At 48.1% G+C, this 21,559-nt stretch overlaps 1 protein-coding gene across 1 annotated transcript; it reads left to right on the top strand.

The window, feature by feature from the left end:
* The first annotated feature begins 4,338 nt into the window (after positions 1 to 4,338).
* Positions 4,339 to 21,328, top strand: AOC1 (amine oxidase copper containing 1). Its single transcript, XM_068972673.1, has 5 exons — positions 4,339 to 4,423; positions 16,675 to 18,257; positions 19,213 to 19,498; positions 19,871 to 20,003; positions 20,313 to 21,328. Exons 2-5 carry the CDS (start codon positions 16,679 to 16,681, stop codon positions 20,580 to 20,582), a joined length of 2,268 nt encoding a protein of 755 aa, XP_068828774.1. The 5' UTR covers positions 4,339 to 4,423; positions 16,675 to 16,678; the 3' UTR covers positions 20,583 to 21,328.
* The last annotated feature ends 231 nt before the right edge of the window (positions 21,329 to 21,559 follow it).

A 21,559-nucleotide genomic window follows, 5' to 3' on the forward strand; every position in this document is an offset into this window, starting at 1 on the left:
TTGCTCAAGTGTTATCTGTAGCTGTCACCAATCATTAACACCAAGAGGGGAGGAACTGCACCTCAGAAGTCAAGGTCACATACAGGAAGGACCAGCAGGCAGAGACTGCAGGGAACTGGGGGAAAGTGGTGAAAAGGAAAACTTAGTCTCTCAGTCGTATCCGACTCATTGCAGCCCCATGGACTGTGGCTTAGCAGAATGCTCTGTCCATGGAATTCTCCAGGCAAGGATACTGGAGTGAATTGCCATTCCCTTCTCCATGGGATCTTCCTGACCCAGGGATTGAACCTGTATCTCCTGCCCTGACAGCAGATTCTTTACTGTTGATCCACCCGGGAAGCCCCTGTTCTGTGCTACTCTGCAAGATTATTATCTTTCTATGGACATTTTGTGTACTCCTTCAAATAAAAATGTGAAATGCACACTCGTTCACCCTTCCTCCTTGCCCACACAAAAGTAAGTGGTAGCCTCACCATTCTTCACCCTCCAGGAGCGAGCCCTGCAGTGGTACCTGCTCCCAAGGCTGTTTCTGCCGTGATGTGCCCATGTACTGGGGACAGCATTCCAGAAGCCCTGTAAGATCAGCGTTCCCTCCCACAAGCCTATTTCCCTACATCTCCCAACACGTGGCATCCTCTATGCCATGTGGCTTTCTCATTCTTGCCAGCAATGGGTACAAACCTACATCTCGTTGTTGAATAATTTGCACTGCTCTAATAACTACTACTGTGGAAAATTCTGAAAGAGATGGGAATACCAGACCACCTGACCTGCCTCTTGAGAAATCAGTATGCAGGTCAAGAAGCAACAGTTAGAACTGGACATGGAACAATAGACTGGTTCCAAATAGGAAAAGGAGTATGTCAAGGCTGTATATTGTCACCCTGCTTATTTAACTTATATGCAGAGGACATCATGAGAAATGCTGGGCTGGAAGAAACACAAGCTGGAATCAAGATTGCCGGGAGAAATATCAATAACCTCAGATATGCAGATGACACCACCCTTATGGCAGAAAGTGAAGAGGAGCTAAAAAGCCTCTTGATGAAAGTGAAAGAGGAAAGCGAAAAAGTTGGCTTAAAGCTCAACATTCAGAAAACAAAGATCATGGCATCCGGTCCCATCACTTCATGGGAAATAGATGGGAAAACAGTGGAAACAGTGTCAGACTTTATTTTGGGGGGCTCCAAAATCGCTGCAGATGGTGACTGCAGCCATGAAATTAAAAGACGCTTACTCCTTGGAAGGAAAGTTATGACCAACCTAGATAGCATACTGAAAAGCAGAGACATTACTTTGCCAACTAAGGTCCGTCTAGTCAAGGCTATGGTTTTTCCTGTGGTCATGTATGGATGTGAGAGTTGGACTATGAAGAAGGCTGAGCACCGAAGAATTGATGCGTTTGAACTGTGGTGTTGGAGAAGACTCTTGAGAGTCCCTTGGACTGCAAGGAGATCCAACCAGTCCATTCTGAAGGAGATCAACCCTGGGATTTCTTTGGAAGGAATGATGCTAAAGCTGAAACTTCAGTACTTTGGCCACCTCATGCAAAGAGTTGACTCATTGAAAAAGACTCTGATGCTGGGGGGGATTTGGGGCAGGAGGAGAAGGGGACGACCATGGATGAGATGGCTGAATGGCATCACGGACTCGATGGACCTGAGTCTGAGTGAACTCCGGGAGTTGGTGATGGACAGGGAGGCCTGGCGTGCTGCGATTCATGGGGTTGCAAAGAGTCGGACACGACTGAGCGACTGAACTGAACTGAAATGAACAACTACCACTATTGGAGAAGGAAATGGCAACCCACTTCAGGATTCTTGCCTGGAGAATCCCATGGACAGAGGAGCCTGGTGGGCTACAGTCCATGGGGTCACAAAAGTCAGACACGACTTAGCAACTGAACCAGCAATAACTGCTACGTATGGGAAGCTTATCACATGCCCTTGAGATTCTTCACTCATGTGAAGAAATAGGAATGATTTCCTATTTCTCGCTGATTTTTTAGGAGTTTTGTGTGTGTTTCTAGATAGTAGTCCCTCTCATTATTTTTAAAAACAGCTTTTTGAGATATCATTCACATACTATACAATTCACCTACAAAGTGAATAATTCAATGGGTTTTAGTATATTCACAAATATGTGCCGCCCTCACCACAGTCAATTTTAGAGCATTTTCATCACTTCTAAAAGAAATCCCATACCTACTAGGTAGCACCATTTACACAACCTGTGCTCCCCAGCCTGAAGCAACTGCTTCTGTAGTTGCTTTTGTCTCTATAGATTTGCCTATCTGGATAGTCAATTTTGTTGTTGTTCAGTCACCCAGTCATATCCAACTCTTTGTAACCCCATGGACTGCAGCATGCCAGGCCTCTTGGCCCCTCACTATCTCCTGAAGTTTGCCCAAGTTCATGTCCATTGCATCCATCCAGCCATCTCATCTCTAACACCCTCTTTTCCTTCTGCTCTCAATCTTTCCCAGCATCAAGGACTTTTCCAATGAGTTAGCTGTTCCCATCAGATGACCAAAATACTAGAGTTTCAACTTTAGCATCAGTCCTTCCAATGAGTATTCAGGGCTGATTTCCCTTAAGATTGACTGGTTTGATCTCCTTGTAGTTCAAGAGACTCCCAGGAGTCTTCTCCAGCACCACAGTTCAAAGGCATTAATTCTTTGGCACTCTGCCTTCTTTACGGTCCAGCTTTCACAACCATACATTACCACCAGGAAGAGCATAGCCTCGACACTACAAACCTTTGTCAGCAGAGTGATGTATCTGCTTTTCAACACACTGTCTAGGTTTGTCTTCTGATTTCATGGCTGCAGTCACCATCCACAGTGATTTTAAAGCCCAAGAAGAGGAAATCTGTCACTACTTCCGCCTCTTCCCCTTCTATTTGCAATGAATGAAATCAGTCCTGGGTGTTCATTCGAAGGACTGATGTTGAAGCTGAAACTCCAATACTTTGCCCACCTCATGCAAAGAGTTGACTCATTGGAAAAGACCCTAATTCTGGGAAGGACTGGGGGCAGGAGGAAAAGGGGATGACAGAGGATGAGATGGCTGGATGGCATCACCGACTCGATGGATGTGAGTTTGAGTGAACTCCGGGAGTTGGTGATGGACAGGGAAGCCTGGCGTGCTGCGATTCACGGGGTCGCAAAGAGTCGGACACAACTGAGTGACTGAATTGAACTGAACTGAACTGAATGGGGCTGAATGCCATGATCTTACTTTTTTTAATATTTAGTTTTAAGCTGGCTCTTTTACTCTCCCCCTTCACCCTCATAAGAGGCTCTTTAGTTCCTCTTCACTTTCTGCCATTAGAATGGTATCATCCACATATCTGAGGTTGTTGATGTTTCTCCCACCTTTCTTGATTCCAGCTTGTAACTCATCCAGCCCGGCATTTCTTATGATGTGTTCAGCATATAGGTTAAAAAAAAAAAAAAGAAAAAAAACATGGTGACAGCTGACAGCCCTGTCACACTCCTTTCTCAATCTTGAACGAATCAGTTGTTCCATGAAGGGTTCTAACTGTTGCTTCTTGACCCTATTCAAGTATCAAGACCTTGTCGTGGCGAAGGAGCTTCTGTAACTTGATGAAGCTATGAGCCATGCCATGTAGGGCCACCCAATATGGACAGATCATAGCGGAGAGTTCTGGCAAAACGTGATCCACTGGAAGAGAAAATGGCGAACCATCCCAGTACACTTGCCGTGAGAACCTCATAAACTGTATGAAAGTGAAAGTCAGTCAGTCAGTCATGTCTGACTCTGCGATCCCACAGACAGTAGCCCACCAGGCTCCTCTGCCCATGGGATTCTCCAGGCAAGAATACTGGAGTGGGTTGCCATTTCCTTCTCCAGGGAATCTTCCCCACCCAGGGATCAAACCCAAGTCTCCTGCATTACGGGATTCTTTAGCACTGAACCACCCGGGAAGTCCACATTGGCAAGTACTTGCTAGTAAATTTCTTCTTGTCTTTGTCTCTGACCTCTGAAACTCACCACCTACTCTAACAGACTATGGCCCAGTGCAGATCATAGTGGAGAATACACAGGCAACTCTTGTGAAAAGTGCTGCTTCAGCAGGAAGAATGGCAGGGAATTATCGATGGCATGGGTGTTTTGGGGAAAACAGAAGTGGACACAGCTGCTGAAATGGTGAAAGACTGGGGAGTTTCCATACTCGGAACTTGGGGTAACAGGAGGCCGCTGGGCCACTGCTGCGAGAGACCCACACACTTCCTTGTGTGCCGCCCCTGCCCACTGCGGAGCTTCCTGAGCCGTAGGTCACCACCTTGGTCAGCACAAGCCTCACCCCGTCCCTCCCCCCGGGGCAAGGTCCAGCCATAAAGTTCAAGGAGTCAGAGACAAAGGCTGCAGCAGAGGTGAGCCCAGAGCTGAGCACACAGGTATGTTCTGGGCAGGGGAGGGTATTTGGGGAGAGCCAAGCAGGGGTGAACTGGGGAGGGGAGGGGGGCAGTGAGAGAAGATGGACATGGAGTGGGGGGTCAGCAGAAACAAAGACACAAGAGGTGGGGGGCCAAAGGGAGGGGTGAGAGCCCAGAAGGATCACTCCAAGGCACACACCACCCAGGGCTGAGACGGGACAGGTGCAGCCATCAGGTGGCCACTGTTCTCCAGGCGCTGGAGATGAGCCATGGGCAGGAGAGGGTATGCTTTGTATCTCCCAGCGTGGAGGTCTCACTCACCACTGAGTTCTCCCTTCTGCCACGGCTTCATTGCCATCGTCTACCTCACCCGCCGCCCATCTGGACACTGCAACCGAGGATTGTACCGGGAAAGGTTAAACGAATGGCCAAGCTCAGGTTACAGGACAACAGGTCTCGTCCACATCTCTCTCCTTAGCAGAGCAGAAGGCAATTTGGGGATAAGAACTGTGGATGAACATTCAGTTAACTATCAAGTTAAGAAGAAAAAGAGGAGGATTTTATTTGAGCTAAACCAAGGATTATAACCCAGGAAGCAGATTCTCAGAAAGCTCTGAGAACTCTTCTACTTGTTAGAAGTTGAACACAGTCGTACATATCCTCAAGACAAAGGGATCATCCATCAAAATAATATATTTTACAAAAAGTTCACCAAAGATACATAGCCCAGGTAAGCACATATAAAGCAAGCTGCACATCACCATGGCCCCTACAGAGCCAGGAAAGAACAGTGATCTTTTAAGAGGTTATATCGCTAGCATCAGAAGAAGGGGAAAATGGATCTTTCCGGTCCAGCGGGCACTCCCATCTTTGAGGAGCTCTGGTTAATGAGTAATGGAGATGCACCTGACACATCAGGGAGTCGAGGAGAGAGGGAAGAGGCAAAAAAAAAAACACAGACAGCAACTTCTATGTTTAATTTTTTCTTGTCCTGGTTTGAAATGCAAATTTTATCTCATCATCCTCACCCCCGCTTTGATCATTAATCTTTTGATAGAAAGCATTAGGTGAGCCAGTATTTGGTCCCCCAATACCATGGTGGTTGCTTACCTGCCCTGGATCTATCATGTTCCCCAGTGCCCCATCTTAATACCCCAGCTCTTTCTTACCTTTTAAGGCGTTAGGCTAGTAGAATGCTTGCCACAGGCTGACAGTCAACTCTAAGTGGTACAGTGGGACTTATGCCAATTTTGCTCTGCATGTGCACTGTGTGTGGTCACTATTTTATATCAAATAATAGATATGATCAATAGCCATTTGGGCATCATTATTTTAGGTGGAGTTTTGAACACACATAGAGAGGCACAAGGCTTCCCTGATGGCTCAGCAGGTAAAGAATCCGCCTGAAATGCAGGTGCCGCAGAAGACTCAGGTTCGATGCCTGGGTCAGAAAGATCCCCTGCAGAGGGAAATAGCAACCCACTCCAGTATTCTTGCCTGGAAAATCCCAAGGACAGAGGAGCCTCGTGGGCTGAAGTCCATGGGGTCACACAGAATTGGACACAACTGAGTGACTAACCACACACATGTCTATTGAAACTATTTTATTGGGTCTAACCCATATTTGTGTGGTGGGGTCAAAATTTCCCCTTTTTGTTGCCTAATCTGCCTCTCTTCTTTAGTGGTGATTTTTTGAGCCCATAGAAATAAATTTTTCATTGAGTTTGCAGGGTTAATAGAGAGCAGTGGACATTCTGGAGGCTGGACAGGATGAATATTTAAAGCTGCCCAGTTGGCTGCAACATCAGCAAGTTGATTTCCTTCAGCCTCCACAGTGCCAAATTTGAAATGCTCTGTTGTTTTCATAATTGCTGTTTTGGCAGTTGTATCATGATTAATCCATTTATCCATTAATCCATTATCACAATCCATGGGGTCACAAAGTGTTAGACACAACTGAGCGACTGAGCTGAACTGATCCTGATTAATGACTCTTCAACCTGTTTTCTATTTTTTGTATAAGATGTCGTGATGAGGTTTAAAACCTCATTGCTTTCATAGCATTTCAAAGTTGTGTGCCACTCAAAAAGCATACCGAACATCAGTATAAATATTTGTTACCTGGTCTTTAGCTAGCTGACAAGCTAGAGTTAAGGCAGTTAATTTGGCTTGTGGTGCTGACTTTGTTTCTGGTAAATAAGAGTTTTCAATTATGCCCATTGTGGATCTTGTTGCATATCTGGCTTGATAATGTCCCATCCATCCCATAAGTAGGACCTATCTGTAAATTAGATCAACCTTATCAATAGGGGCTTCTTATAAGTCATTCCTGGGAGCAAGAAGATAAACCGCTAACAAGATGTGATCATAGTTGCTTTCTTCCTGTGGTTCTGGAAGCAAAGTTGCAAGGTTAATGCTATTACATCAAATCAAGGTATGATTGGGAAGAGAAAGCAACAACTTCTTAAAAAGTTAGCTGGCTTACAGAATTGTGCTGAGTGTGGTAGGAGTTTAGAAGAGACTCAAGCGATTGTGGGACATGAGCAGCTAAAGGAGACCCTATTACTACGTCTTCAGCAGGCATACATGAGAGAGCTGTTTCTAAAACAACCCTCATACAAAGTGGAAGTCCTTTCGCTACCGAGTCTAACTTATTTAGGGAGCAGAAAATCTCCCTACAGGCATTTTTGAAAAGCATCAGATTAAGATCATAACCGTCTATAAATGACAAAAGACTTGAAAAGCATGGTTAAAGACCCGATCACAATGCAACTGTCAAGGAAATTTGTTGTGACATACAACATTTCAAGACAACAACTAGAAAGATGAGTGACAGCATACCAGGATGTTTCAAATTTTAGGAACTTCATATAACTTCTAGAACTTTTATATTAATAATATTTACCTATAAAATAGAGCTTTAGAAGATTTTTTGTTACTCATTTGACAATGTTTCCCATGCAATTTAATGTAACAAATAAGCCAAATTATTTTAATATCCCTCTTTGAGATGTTCAGGAGCCCTCTGAAGCATCCTAAAGTTAGCTACCAGTCAAAAGAATTTCATTTAAAGTTTGATTTGAGAAAGTTTGTCAAAGATATCAGAGGCTTTAAGTGTTTGACCAAGTAGGATCATAAGTAACTGTTAAACAATATTTATTCATAAAACTATTAATAAACTGACAACAAAAGATTTCAAAGGCAAGTGTAGGAAGTTACTGGTAAAGAAGTTTTGTAATCTCTTACCAAAAGCAGAAGCAGATCAATATTTCAAAACAAAACTTTGTCCTCACAACAGAGAAAAAAGGTCTATATCATTTCATCTTTAATATTAAAACTCATTTATTTAATTAAATCTAATCTTAGTCTTAACCGTGCCTAAAACTCTTTGCTGAAGGTTCCCTTTTAAAAATTAATTTCTAGAAATATATGCCATTTCACAATCTTTCAATAAAGCACAAAATATATTTATTAACAGTTTCAAACACTAAGTCTCTCTGGAATAAGAGGTCAAAAGTAGGTAAAAACAGACTTCTTTAGCAATTAATGTTACAATATTTTATCTTATTAACAATGATCTACATACTTCCCTGGTTGTCCAGTGGCTAGGACTGCATGCTCCCAATACAGGAGGCCTGAATTTGATTCCTGATCAAGGGAACTAGATCTCACAAACTGCAACTAAAGACCCCACATACCTTAACTAAAAACCAGTATAGCCAAATAAATAATTTTTTTAAATGATTGATCTAGACATTCAAAGAATTTCTATCATTTAATTTAGCAGAACCCTGAAGTTTCAAGTCATCAGAAGTCTGGAGAAATTGTTCTTAGCATCAGTTCCGTTCAGTTCAGTCGCTCAGTCGTGTCCTACTCTTTGCGACCCCATGAATCACAGCACGCCAGGCCTCCCTGTCCATCACCAACTCCCGGAGTTCACCCAAACTCATGTGCATCAAGTCAGTGATGCCATCCAGCCATCTCATCCTCTGTCGTCCCCTTCTCCTCCTGCCCCCAATCCCTCCCAGCATCAGGGAGGGATCTAAAGTTACATTTAGAATGTTACATTTTCCAATCAGTCAACTCTTTGCATGAGGTGGCCAAAGTAGTGGAGTTTCAGCCTCAGCATCAGTCTTTCCAATGAACACCCAGAACTGGTCTCCTTTAGGATGGACTGGTTGGATCTCCTTGCAGTCCAAGGGACTCTCAAGAGTCTTTACATTTAGAAATATTTGATCTGTAAGCACTTACCTTTAAGTCAAATAGAGCTCTTTTACAAATTAATTTTGATAACACTATACAGAGGTAGGGACATACCATATTTACAATGTTAGTTCAGTCACTCAGTCGTGTCCGACTCTTTGCAACCCCATGAATCGCAGGACGCCAGGCCTCCCTGTCCATCACCAACTCCCGGAGTTCACTCAGACTCAGGTCCATCGAGTCCATAATGCCATCCAGCCATCTCATCCTCTGCTGTCCCCTTCTCCTCCTGCCCCCAATCCCTCCCAGCATCAGAGTATTTTTCAATGAGCCAACTCTTCGCATTAGGTGGCCAAAGTACTGAAGCTTCAGCTTCAGCATCATTCCTTCCAAAGAAATCCCAGGGTTGATCTCCTTCAGAAAGGACTGGCTGGATCTCCTTGCAGTCCAAGGGACTCTCAAGAGTCTTCTCCAACACCACAGTTCAAACGCATCAATTCTTCGGCGCTCAGCCTTCTTCATAGTCCAACTCTCACATCCATACATGACCACAGGAAAAACCATAGCCTTGACTAGACGGACCTTAGTCGGCAAAGTAATGTCTCTGTTTTTGAATATACTATCCAGGTTGGTCATAACTTTTCTTCCAAGGAGTAAGCGTCTTTTAATTTCATGGCTGCAGTCATCATCTGCAGTGATTTTGGAGTCCCCCAAAATAAAGTCTGACACTGTTTCTACTGTTTCCCCATCTATTTCCCATGAAGTGATGGGACCGGATGCCATGATCTTCATTTTCTGAATGTTGAGCTTTAAGCCAACTTTTTCACTCTCCACTTTCACTTTCCTCAAGAGGCTTTTTAGTTCCTCTTCACTTTCTGCCATAAACGTGGTGTCATCTGCATATGTGAGGTTATTGATATATCTCCAGGCAATCTTGATTCCAGCTTGTGTTTCTTCCAGCACAGCGTTTCTCATGATGTACTCTGCATATAAGTTAAATAAGCAGGGAGACAATATACAGCCTTGACGTACTCCTTTTCCTATTTGGAACCAGTCTGTTGTTCCATGTCCAGTTCTCACTGTTGCTTCCTGTCCAGCATACAGATTTCTCAAGAGGCAGGTCAGGTGGTCTGGTATTCCCATCGCTTTCAGAATTTTCCACAGTTGATTGTGATCCACACAGTCAAAGGCCTTGGCATAATAAATAAAGCAGAAATTGATGTTTTTCTGGAGCTCTCTTGCTTTTTCCATGATGCAGCGGATGTTGGCAATTTGATCTCTGGTTCCTCTGCCTTTTTTAAAACCAGCTTGAACATTAGGGAGTTCATGGTTCACGTATTGCTGAAGCCTGGCTTGGAGAATTTTGAGCATTACTTTACTAGCATGTGAGATGAGTGCAACTGTGTGGTAGTTTGAGCATTCTTTGGCATTGCCTTTCTTTGGGATTGGAATGAAAACTGACCTTTTCCAGTCCTGTGGCCACTGCTGAGCTGTCCAAATTTGCTGGCATATTGAGTGCAGCACTTTCACAGCATCATCTTTGAGGATTTGAAACAGCTCAACTGGAATTCCATCACCTCCACTAGCTTTGTTCGTAGTGATGCTTTCTAAGGCCCACTTGACTTCACATTCCAGGATGTCTGGCTCTAGATGAGTGATCACATCATCATGATTATCTGGGTCATGTAGATCTTTTTTGTACAGTTCTTCTGTGTATTCTTGCCACCTCTTCTTAACATCTTCTGCTTCTGTTAGGTCCAGACCATTTCCATCATTTATCGAGCCCATCTTTGCATGAAATGTTCCCTTGGTATCTCTAATTTTCTTGAAGAGATCTCTAGTCTTTCCCATTCTGTTCTTTTCCTCTATTTCTTTGCATTGATCGCTGAAGAAGGCTTTCTTATCTCTTGCTATTCTTTGGAACTCTGCATTCAGATGCTTATATCTTTCCTTTTCTCCTTTGCTTTTCACTTCTCTTCTTTTCACAGCTATTTGTAAGGCCTCCCCAGACAGCCATTTTGCTTTTTTGCATTTCTTTTCCATGGGTATGGTCTTGATCCCTGTCTCCTGTACAATGTCACGAACCTCATTCCATAGTTCATCAGGCACTCTATCTATCAGATCTAGGCCCTTAAATCTATTTCTGAATTCCACTGTATAATCATAAGGGATTTGATTTAGGTCATACCTGAATGGTGTAGCGGTTTTCCCTACTTTCTTCAATTTGAGTCTGAATTTGGTAATAAGGAGTTCATGATCTGAGCCACAGTCAGCTCCTGGTCTTGTTTTTGTCGACTGTATAGAGCTTCTCCATCTTTGGCTGCAAAGAATACAATCAATCTGATTTCAGTGTTGACCATCTGGTGATGTTCATGTGTAGAGTCTTCTCTTGAGTTGTTGGAAGAGGGTGTTTGCTATGACCAGTGCATTGTCTTGGCAAAACTCTATTAGTCTTTGCCCTGCTTCATTCCGCATTCCAAGGCCAAATTTGCCTGTTACTCCAGGTGTTTCCTGACTTCCTACTTTTGCATTCCAGTCCCCTATCATGAAAAGGACTTCCCTGGTGGCTCATAGGTTAAAATGTCTGCCTGGAATGCAGGAGACCAGGGTTCAATCCCTGGGTTGGGAAGATCCCCTGGAGAAGGAAATGGCAACCCACTCCAGTACTCTTGCCTGGAGAATCCCATGGAGGGAGGAGCCTGGTAGGCTACAGCCCATGGGGTCGCAAAGGACATCTTTCTTGGGTGTTAGTTCTAAAAGGTCTTGTAGGTCTTCATAAAACCGTTCAACTTCAGTTTCTTCAGCATTTCTGGTTGGGGCATAGACTTGGATAACTGTGATATTGAATGGTTTGCCTTGGAGACGAACAGAGATCATTCTGTCGTTTTCAAGATTGCATCCAAGTACTTCATTTTGGATTCTTTTGTTGACCATGATGGCTACTCCATTTCTTCTGAGGGATTCCTGCCCGCAGTAGTAGATATAATGGTCATCTAAGTTAAATTCACCCATTCCAGTCCATTTTAGTTTGCTGATTCCTAGAATGTCGACGTTCACCCTTGCCATCTCTTGTTTGACCACTTCCAATTTGCCTTGATTCATGGACCTAACATTCCAGGTTCCTATGCAATATTGCTTTTTACAGCATCGGATCTTACTTCTGTCACCAGTCACATCCACAGCTGGGTATTGTTTTTGCTTTGGCTCCATCCCTTCATTCTTTCTGGAGTTATTTCTCCACTGATCTCCAGTAGCATATTGGGCACCTAATGACCTGGGGAGTTCTTCTTTTGGTATTCTATCATTTTGCCTTTTCATACTGTTCATGAGGTTCTCAAGGCAAGAATACTGAAGTGGCTTGCCATTCCCTTCTCCAGTAGACCACATTCTGTCAGACCTCTCCACCATGACCCGCCTGTCTTGGGTTGCCCCTCAGGCATGGCTTGGTTTCAATGAGTTAGACAAGGCTGTGGTCCTAGTGTGATTAGACTGACTAGTTTTCTGTGAGTATGGTTTCATTGTGTCTGCCCTCTGATGCCCTCTTTCAACACCTACCATCTTACTTGGGTTTCTGTTACCTTGGGTGTGGGGTATCTCTTCACGGCTGCTCCAGCAAAACACAGCTGCTGCTCCTTACCGTGGATGAAGGGTATCTCCTCACCGCCGCAGTTCCTGACCTTCAACGTGGGATAGCTCCTCTAGGCCCTCCTGCAGCCACCGCTCCTCGGGTTGCTCCTCCCGGCCGCTGGCCGTGGCCTCGGGCGTGGGTGGCTCCTCCCAGCTGCCGCCCCTGGCCTCGGGCTTGGGGTGGCTTGTCAGAGTCACCGTCCCTGGCCTCGGGCACGAGGTGGCTTCTCCTGGGCGGCCCTGACCTCGGACGCGGGGTGTCTCCTCCCGGCCGCCACTGGCCTCAGACGTGGGGTGTCTCCTCCTGGCCGCCACCGACCTCCGACGCAGGGTAGCTCCTCTCAGCCACTGCCCCTGACCTCAGACGCGGGGTAGCTCCTCTCAGCCACTGCCCCTGACCTCAGACGCAGGGTGTCTCCTCCCAGCCGCCCCCCCTGACCTCGGACGCGGGGTAGCTCCTCTCGGCCGTTCCTGCGCCGTCGCAGCCTGGCACTTTAGGCCACTGCCCCGACCTCGGACGTGGGGTAGCTCCTTTTGGCCATGCTTAGTGCGGCGGCTCAGCGCCGCTGCCACCTGCGCATATTTATAATGTACACACAGACAAATATATCCAGACAGACACAGATAGAGATGTCATAAGTTTCCCACTTGAGTTTTTAAAAGCCTCTTTCCTTTTTCTTTTCTCTTTTCAGTTTTAAGGTCTATTAATTGAGCTAAGGCTGTCGTCTCAGGTGATGTGAGCTATGTTTATGTTTCAAGGACATAGTATGAGTTATAACTTCCTTCAAGCATCCTCTGAGGAATATTTTTATTCTCTCAGGGTCAGAATTTTGAAAAGGTTTTTTATCAAGCTGGCTTTTTCTAGAATGTCAACAAAGCTCCATGCTGGCCATTTAAGAGTGAAGATTAGTACCTGCAAGCACCAGCTTCGTTCCAATTACATGAATTCATGCTGCCTCTGTGTCTAGCTGCCCAAGGAGTTATCCCAGGTCGGTTTGACTCTCTTACATGTCTTGGTTCCTCCCTCTAACAGTCTAAAACTGCCCTGGGTGCTCGGAACTTGAGATGATCAGCCTTTGTTATGCCTGCCCAGCAAACAGGATTTTTTTTAATGATTATACTGAGACCCTCTGTGGGCTCACTACACATCACAAGGATAGATCCTCAAACACTTCCGCTAGGTTCTCAGCGACCTGGAAGCACCTTGTGGCTGGAAGGAGCAGACGTCCTTTTCCCTTTGGAGTTGAGCAGGCTCAGTCTTCGTTTCACTGGCAAACAAGTTTGTCCTGACCATATATACATAATCTTTCCAATTTAAGCCAAATCTTTAAGGATAACCAACCTGGCTCATGCCAAAGTTTCCCCTGGGCCCCCACTAAGAATATCCCCCAGGTCTCCTGCCTAGGAAATGTACAGTTACCCACTTTAGGACTCCGAGAAAAACAGAAAAGTCCCAAGAAAAACAGCTCGAGGGACTTCCCTGGTGGTCAGGTGGTTAAGACTCTGTGCCTCCAATGTAAGGGGCACAGGTTTGATCTATAGTCAGGGAATTAAAATCCCACATGCTGCATAGCACAGCCAAGAAAAGTTTTTTCTTAAAGAAAGAGAATGAAAAATAGGTCCAGTAAAATTCAGGACATCATTTAAAGCAATGATGTCTGGATATCAGGAGACCTCACCAAAGCACCTGAAGAATACCAAAAATTGGGTGAGACTCAAAGAGCCTGTGCTGGTACTGAGCTTCAGTTTAGGGTGGTCTCCAGGTGCCTCTGATAGACTGCCAACTGTGCCAAGAAAATGTCGATGAAAATTCAATTAACTACCAAGTTAAGAAGAAAAAGGGGGGATTTGAATTGAGTTAAACAGAGGATTATAGCCCTGGAAGCAGATTCTCAGAAAGCTCTGAGAACTGTTCCATTTGTTGGAAGTTGAAGGCATGGTCTTACACATTTTCAAGACAAAGGGACCATACATCAAAATAATATATTGATATTTTACATTAAGTTCACCAAAGATACATAGTCCAAGTAAGCACATATAAAGCAAGCTGCAAGTCACCACGGCCCCTATAGAGCTGGGAAAGCACAGTGATCTTCTAAGAGGTTACATTGCTGGCATCAGAAGAAGGAAAAAAAATGGATCTTTACTGTCCAGCGGGCACCCCCATCTTTGAGGCACTCTGGTTAATGCATACTGGAGACGCACATGGCATGTTAAGGAGTAGGGGCAGGAAGAGGCCCAAACAAACACAGAGAGGAAATTCTATGTTTAATTTTTTCTTGTCCTGCCTTAAAATATAAATTTAATTTCATCAGAGGTTAAGACGAAAGGGGCTTGGATACGAAAAATACATGGAGGAACATAAATGCATATTACCGAGCCAAAGAAGCCAGTCTGAAAGGGCTGCACGCTGTATCACCCTGACGGCATGACATTCTGGAGAAGGCAAAACTATGGAGACAGTAAAGAGATCAGTGGTCACCCGGGTTAGTAAAGAGATCAGTGGTCAGGGAAGGAAGTGAAGGACGAAGAGCTGGAGTAGAGAGGATGTTGAGGGCCCTGAAACTTCTCTGTATGGTCCATAAAGATGGATGCAAGTCTTTACACATTTCTCAAAACCCACAGCATGTACAGCACCCAGAGTGAATCCTCATGTAAATTACTGGGTGACAATAATGTATCACTGTAGGGCCACAGATTGTAGCAAGGGTACCACTCTGGTGTGGGATGCTGTTAGTGGGCCAGGTTATGTGAACGGGGAGAGGAGACAGGAGGCATATGGGATCTCTCTGTACATCTCTCTCAATTTTGCTATGAACTGAGAACTTTTCCAAGTCTAGTTTAAAAAAGAAACTAGGCTGGACCAAAACTTAATAGTAGAACAAGAACTCACTGCTTATCTTTCTGCTCTGGATTCACTTAGCAACCCTGAGAGCTTCCCCACCCCTTCAGGCTGGAGAGAAGATCACATGAGTCCCTGAAACTCCCCACCAGGGATGGGAGGTCAAGACTGTAGTGTCAGCTCCAGAGGGTGCGCCATGAGACCCTGACCACAGTCTCCCCTCACAATGGAAGGGAAAAGGACATCATCTCGAATTGCCCCCTGGCATGATGACATCCTGAGGTGCCCTCCTCATGGCCTTGGCCTGAGGTCACAACTTGGCCTGTGGCCAAGTGGTCACAACTGTGGGGCATCACTGAAGAGGCCAAAGAAGTTTGGCAGGGCCAGCCACCCCATTCTCCCCCTCACCTGTGTGGGCACAGGTCTACAACCGAACCAGTCAAATCACTCTACATGACTCATAAGTTTAAACATTCTGACACCAGAGAGTGTATCCTCATACTGTTGTTCAGTCATGTCCGACTCTTTGCGACCCCATGGACTGCAGCACGCCAGCTTCCCTGTCCTTCACCATCTCCCAGAGCTTGCTCAAACTCATGTCCATTGAGTCAGTGATGCCATCCAACCATCTCATCCTCTGTCGTCCCCTTCTCCTCCTGCCCTCAGTCTTTCCCAGCTTCAGGATCTTTTCCAATGAGTCGGCTCTTTGCATCAGATGGCTAAGGTATTGGAGCTTCAGCTTCAGCAGCAGTCCTTCCAATGAATATTCAGTGTTGATTTCCCTTTAGGACGGACAGGTTTGATCTTGATGTCCAAGGGACTCTCAAGAATCTTCTCCAGAACCACAGTGTAAAAGCATCAGTTCTTTGGCACAGCCATCTCTGTGGTTCAACTCTCACATTCTTCATGACTACTGGAAAAAAAGATGAGTAGTTTGCATTTCTCAAGTGCTTCCTAGAAAGTAGGCTTTGTGCTAAACACTTTATCCTTATTGTCCAACTGATTTTTCCTAACAATTCCATAAGTAGGTACTTGCATTGTTATTTTCCATTTCCCTGTTGTGAGAATGGAGGCCCAGAGAGTTTAAGCAAGCTGCCCAAGGTCACACAGCTGGTCCTAGTGGTAGCGTGTATTAGCACTAGAACCATCGACTCTTTGAACTTCCACACTACATTTCAAATTTTACCCATATAAAAAACACTGGGTTGTATCAAAAACACTGTGTTGACACAACACAGTTTTGCTGCCAACACCCATGGCACAGCCAGCACACTGTAGCATTTGGGGGGAGAGGCACTGTGAGTATCTGAGTGACCTAAAGCTGGAGAGATAGCGCTTCTGCCCCGCAGAGATAACGCACAGAGGAGGGGAGAAGGAGTCTGCACAGGTAAGAGCATCCATGGGACTAAAGAGTTTACAGACCAGGAAGGTTACAGACCAGGGAGGAAAAAGCGGAATTCAGATTGGAGGACTGCAAGCCAGGAGGTGAGTCCGAGGGAAAACCATGAGGTCAAGGACCAGGGTAATCCAAGACCCAACCTGGGGGACACTCACTTCCTCCCACAAAACTGCCAAGCTCATCTCCTCTGCTGCATTCCAGAGCCATGGGGCGGGAGGCCCTGGCCCTCGGCTGGGCGGGCGCTGCCATCCTGGTGTTGCAGACGCTGGCGGCGGCAGAGGGCGCCCCGCGGACCCCCCGCGACAAGGGCAGGGTATTTGCGGACCTGAGTGCCCAAGAGCTCAAGGCCGTGCACAGCTTCCTCTGGTCCCAGAAGGAGCTGAGGCTGGAGCCGTCCAACACGCTGACTGTGGCCAAGAACTCCGTGTTCCTCATTGAGATGCTGCTGCCCAAGAAGCAACACGTGCTCAAGTTTCTGGATAAAGGCCACCGGCCTCCCGTTCGGGAGGCGCGAGCCGTCATCTTCTTCGGAGCCCAGGAGCAGCCCAACATCACCGAGTTTGCCGTGGGGCCGCTGCCAAGGCCCCGTTACCTCCGACACCTGCCGCCTAGGCCCAGGCACCAGGCCTCCTGGGCCTCCAGACCCATCTCCAAGGCAGAGTACGCCCTTCTGAGTCACACCCTGGAGGAAGCCACCAAGCCCCTGAGCGCGTTTTTCCGGCGCACCGCTGGCGCTGTGTTCGGAAACTGCTCCCAACCGTGCCTGACTTTCACCGACGTGGCGCCCCGGGGCGTGGCCTCCGGCCAGCGCCGCTCTTGGTTCATCCTTCAGCGGCAAATCGAAGGCTACTTCCTGCATCCCACTGGGGTGGAGCTCCTGCTGGACCACGGAAGCCCTAACCCCCGGGACTGGACGGTGGAGCGGGTCTGGTACAATGGGAGGTTCTACCAGAGCCCTGAGGAGCTGGCTCAGAAGTACGACGACGGAGAGGTGGATGCGGTGGTCTTGGAGGACCCGCTCGCCAAGGGCAAGGACAGAGCCAACCTGCCTGAGGCGGCCCTCTTCTCCTCCTACCAGTTACGTGGGGACTTGGGCGTCTCCAAGAGCGGCCCCCGCCTGGTGCAGCCCCAGGGCGCGCGCTACAGCCTGGATGGCCACACAGTGCGCTACGCCGGCTGGAGCTTCTCCTTCCGCCTGCGCTCATCCTCGGGGCTGCAAGTCCTGGACGTGCGCTTCGGCGGTGAGCGCATAGCCTACGAGGTGAGCGTGCAGGAGGCTGCGGCGCTGTACGGAGGACACACCCCGGCCGGCATGCAGACCAAGTACATGGACGTGGGCTGGGGCTTGGGCAGCGTCACTCATGAGCTGGCCCCTGGCATCGACTGCCCAGAGACGGCCACCTTCATGGACGCCCTCCACTACTACGATGACGACGGCCCCGTCCTCTACCCCCGGGCCCTCTGTCTCTTTGAGATGCCCACAGGGGTGCCCATCCGGCGGCACTTTAACTCCAACTTCAACGGTGGCTTCAATTTCTATGCGGGGCTCAAGGGTCAGGCGCTGGTGCTAAGGACCACGTCGACGGTCTACAACTATGATTACATCTGGGACTTCATCTTCTACCCCAACGGGGTAATGGAGGCCAAGATGCATGCCACCGGCTATATCCATGCCACATTCTACACCCCCGAGGGGCTGCGCCATGGGACCCGCCTGCACACGCACCTCATCGGCAACATGCACACCCACCTTGTGCATTACCGCGTAGACCTGGATGTGGCAGGTAGGACCCAGGCTTGGGACCACCCCCTGGCCAAATGTCTGCATCCCCACGGTAACTCACACTCCTGGGAGATGATGGTGCTGAGTCTCCCGTGGAGACATAATGTCAGGAAAGTTTACCCAGCCTGGAGGTGTAGGGCCTGCAGAAACCTGTGTGTCCCTGCAAAATGGTGACGTGAACAGTGCCAGGGGCTGCCCCTGCACTGACACCTTTGGAGGATGGACCCTGTGCAAATGTGTGCACGCGGCAGGGGAGGGGATAATGCCTAGGTGTAAGACACGTCCCTGCCTGGAGCTTTGAATGGATGCAGTGTCATTGGGAATACTCCTTGTGTCTCTTGAATTAGTGGTGTCACCGCAAAAGATTGGAGAATCTTTTCTCCAATGGAGTGGGAATGGCAACCCACTGAAGTATTCTTGCCTGGAGAATCCCATGGACAGAGAAGCCTGGCGGGCTACAGCCCATGGGGTCGCAGAGTTGGACACAACTGAGTGGCTGAGCATGGGTGCCTTAAAAGATGGCATGGGTATAATGACAGGATTTGGCCTGGTATCAAGTGCCATGTTAGAACAGGCCCCCAGGACCAGCTGGGCAGCTTCTCCTGCTCCCCCTTGTCTGCTCCTGACCCAGAGGGAATTGACATGTCCCCTCCCCCTGGGGAAAGGCCAGCTGCCTGTCTCGGACCACAGTTGCAGCAAACAGGCTCGGACGCCGCTCTCAAGAGGAACTACCCAGGGTCACGGTGGAGTCACTGCCACTGCTGTGCCAACTCTGAGCTGTCTTCTAGTTCCTCAGCCCCTTCCCTCCACTGCCATCTGGCTCAGTGCCTGTCCCCAACATCCCCTTCAGTCCATGGTCTGCTGTTGGGTGTGGTCCTGGATGGAGGGCCCAAGGTGGAATGAGGAGGCTTCAGTTCCAGGTGCTTGACTCCAGCTCCTTCCCTGTACACCCGCAGGCACCAAGAATAGCTTCCAGACCCTGCAGATGAAGCTGGAAAACATCACAAACCCCTGGAGCCCAGGACACCGCCTGGTTCAGCCAGCTCTCCAGCAGAAGCGGTATTCTCGGGAGCGCCAGGCGGCCTTCCGCTTCGGACAGACTTTGCCCAAATACCTGCTTTTTACTAGCCCTGAGCAGAACCCCTGGGGCCACCAGCGCAGCTACCGAGTGCAGATCCACTCCATGGCCGACCAAGTGCTGCCCCCAGGCTGGCAAGAGGAGCAGGCTGTCACCTGGGCCAGGTGAGGAAGGCCCAGGAGGCTGGCAAGGACTGGAGGCTCCTCTCTGTGTCTCTGTGTTCCCCTGTGTCTGTGTGTGTCTGTGTTTCTGTCCATGAGATTCTGAATCTATCCAGTGCTATATCTGGGTGTGTGCCCATGTGTGTGTGTATGTGTGTGTGCGTGCATGCTCCTGGGTGTGTGGCTCCGTGTTTGGGGATGGAGTGTGCAGAACCCCTGCGGAGCCCCGGAGTGAACCTGGCTAACTCCCAGGGGATGATCCTGCATATAGGGGAAGGCAGTAACTTTCCCCCTTCGTTGACCCTGGCAGTGTTCCCTGGGAGGGGCTGGGAGGCCCCCAACACCCAGAGTCACACGGCTTCTCTGCCTGGACAGGTACCCCCTGGCAGTGACCAAATACCGGGAGTCAGAGAGATACAGCAGCAGCATATACAACCAGAACGACCCGTGGGACCCACCTGTCGTCTTTGAGGAGTTTCTTCGCAACAATGAGAACATTGAAGATGAGGTACCAGCTCTGCCTTTTTCCAGCCCCACCCTGAGACAGATCCCTGTCCAGTCCTAGGATCCCTGTTCAGTCTCAGGACTCCTGCCAGGTCCCAGGATCCCTGCAGGTCCCAGGATCCCTGTCCAGTCCCAGGACCCCTGTCCAGTCCCAGGATCCCTGCTGAGTCCCAGGAGGGCAAGGACCAGCTTACTGGGTGGAAAGCCAGCTCCGGATTCACCAGATTTGCCCTTCCTTATACCTGGGGCTTGGGTGCAGGCTACCCCTTCCCCTCTGAGCCTCCTCAGCATGGCCCGCCCCTCTCTCCCGCAGGACCTGGTGGCCTGGGTCACAGTGGGCTTCCTGCACATCCCCCACGCAGAGGACATCCCCAACACGACCACACCCGGGAACTCCGTGGGCTTCCTGCTCCGACCCTTCAACTTCTTCCCAGAGGACCCGTCCCTGGCGTCCAGAGACCTCATAATCGTGCGACCTCTGGAAAATGGCTCCACCTACACCCAGAGCTGGATGCCTGAGGGAGAGGGGGACTGCTTGAAGCCGCCCTCTTTCAGCTACAATGGAACCTACAGGCTGGTGTGAAGGCCCCTGCCCCCCACTGAGTCCCACCTGAAGCCCAAGCACCCCCCCTCCTCCAGGGATAGACAATAAACCCCTCTGGGGCAGCTTCCTGGGGGAGGCTCAGTGGGTGAGGCCACACCCCAGGCCGGGCATGTGGGACACACACAGATGAGGAACCCAAGGCTTGGTCTCCACCCCAGAGAAGACCTCCATGCCTATGGCAAATGACAGTCACCAAAATACTAGGTTGGCCTGTGAGGTCAGTGTAAGGAATCTGAGGCTGATGGCTCCCTCCTGGGAGACTAGGGGTCACTGATGGGCATGCCAAGTGATGCAAGCACAGGAAGACACTGGAAAAATCCAGTGAAACTGCCGCCTCCTCTACCTTTTGATTTACTGATCCAGCTTCTTGGAGTTATTCTGGAGATCTACCTACAAACCCCGGAAAAAATAGATGTACATGGCAATTTACTGAAGGACTGTTTGTACTGGCCAAGTCTGGAAAAAAAGCCAAACCTCCATCTACAGGAGAGAGCCTCTAGATCTTAATAAACCTTGCAATGCCCACACAATGCGATCGTAGGTGACTATGAAAGAAACGTATGTACAGGGATATTCACTGTCCTGATAGGGAAGAGCTTCAGGATGTGCCCAGAAAACAGGTATAGAACAATAGATGGCATGCTAGTCTCTGTATAAGAAAAGAGAGAAATATACATACTCATAAACATTCTTTAAAGATAACACATGATTCTAATAAAAGTGGTAACCCGTTGTCTCCGTCCATTTGAGCTGCTGAAATACTGGGTTGGCCGAAAAGTTTCGAGTTCTTCCGTAACATCGTACAGAACCACGGTCTGGGTGGCTTATCAACAACAAAAGTTTATTGCCTCCAGGTCTGGAGGATGGAAGTCCAAGATCAGGGTGTCAGCAAGGTCAAGTGAGAGCCCTCTTCTGGGTCAAAGACTTCTCACTTTTCACTGCATACTCCCATGGCA

Source organism: Capricornis sumatraensis, chromosome 5 (assembly GCF_032405125.1).
Source record: "Capricornis sumatraensis isolate serow.1 chromosome 5, serow.2, whole genome shotgun sequence".
Taxonomy (NCBI): Eukaryota; Metazoa; Chordata; class Mammalia; order Artiodactyla; family Bovidae; genus Capricornis; species Capricornis sumatraensis.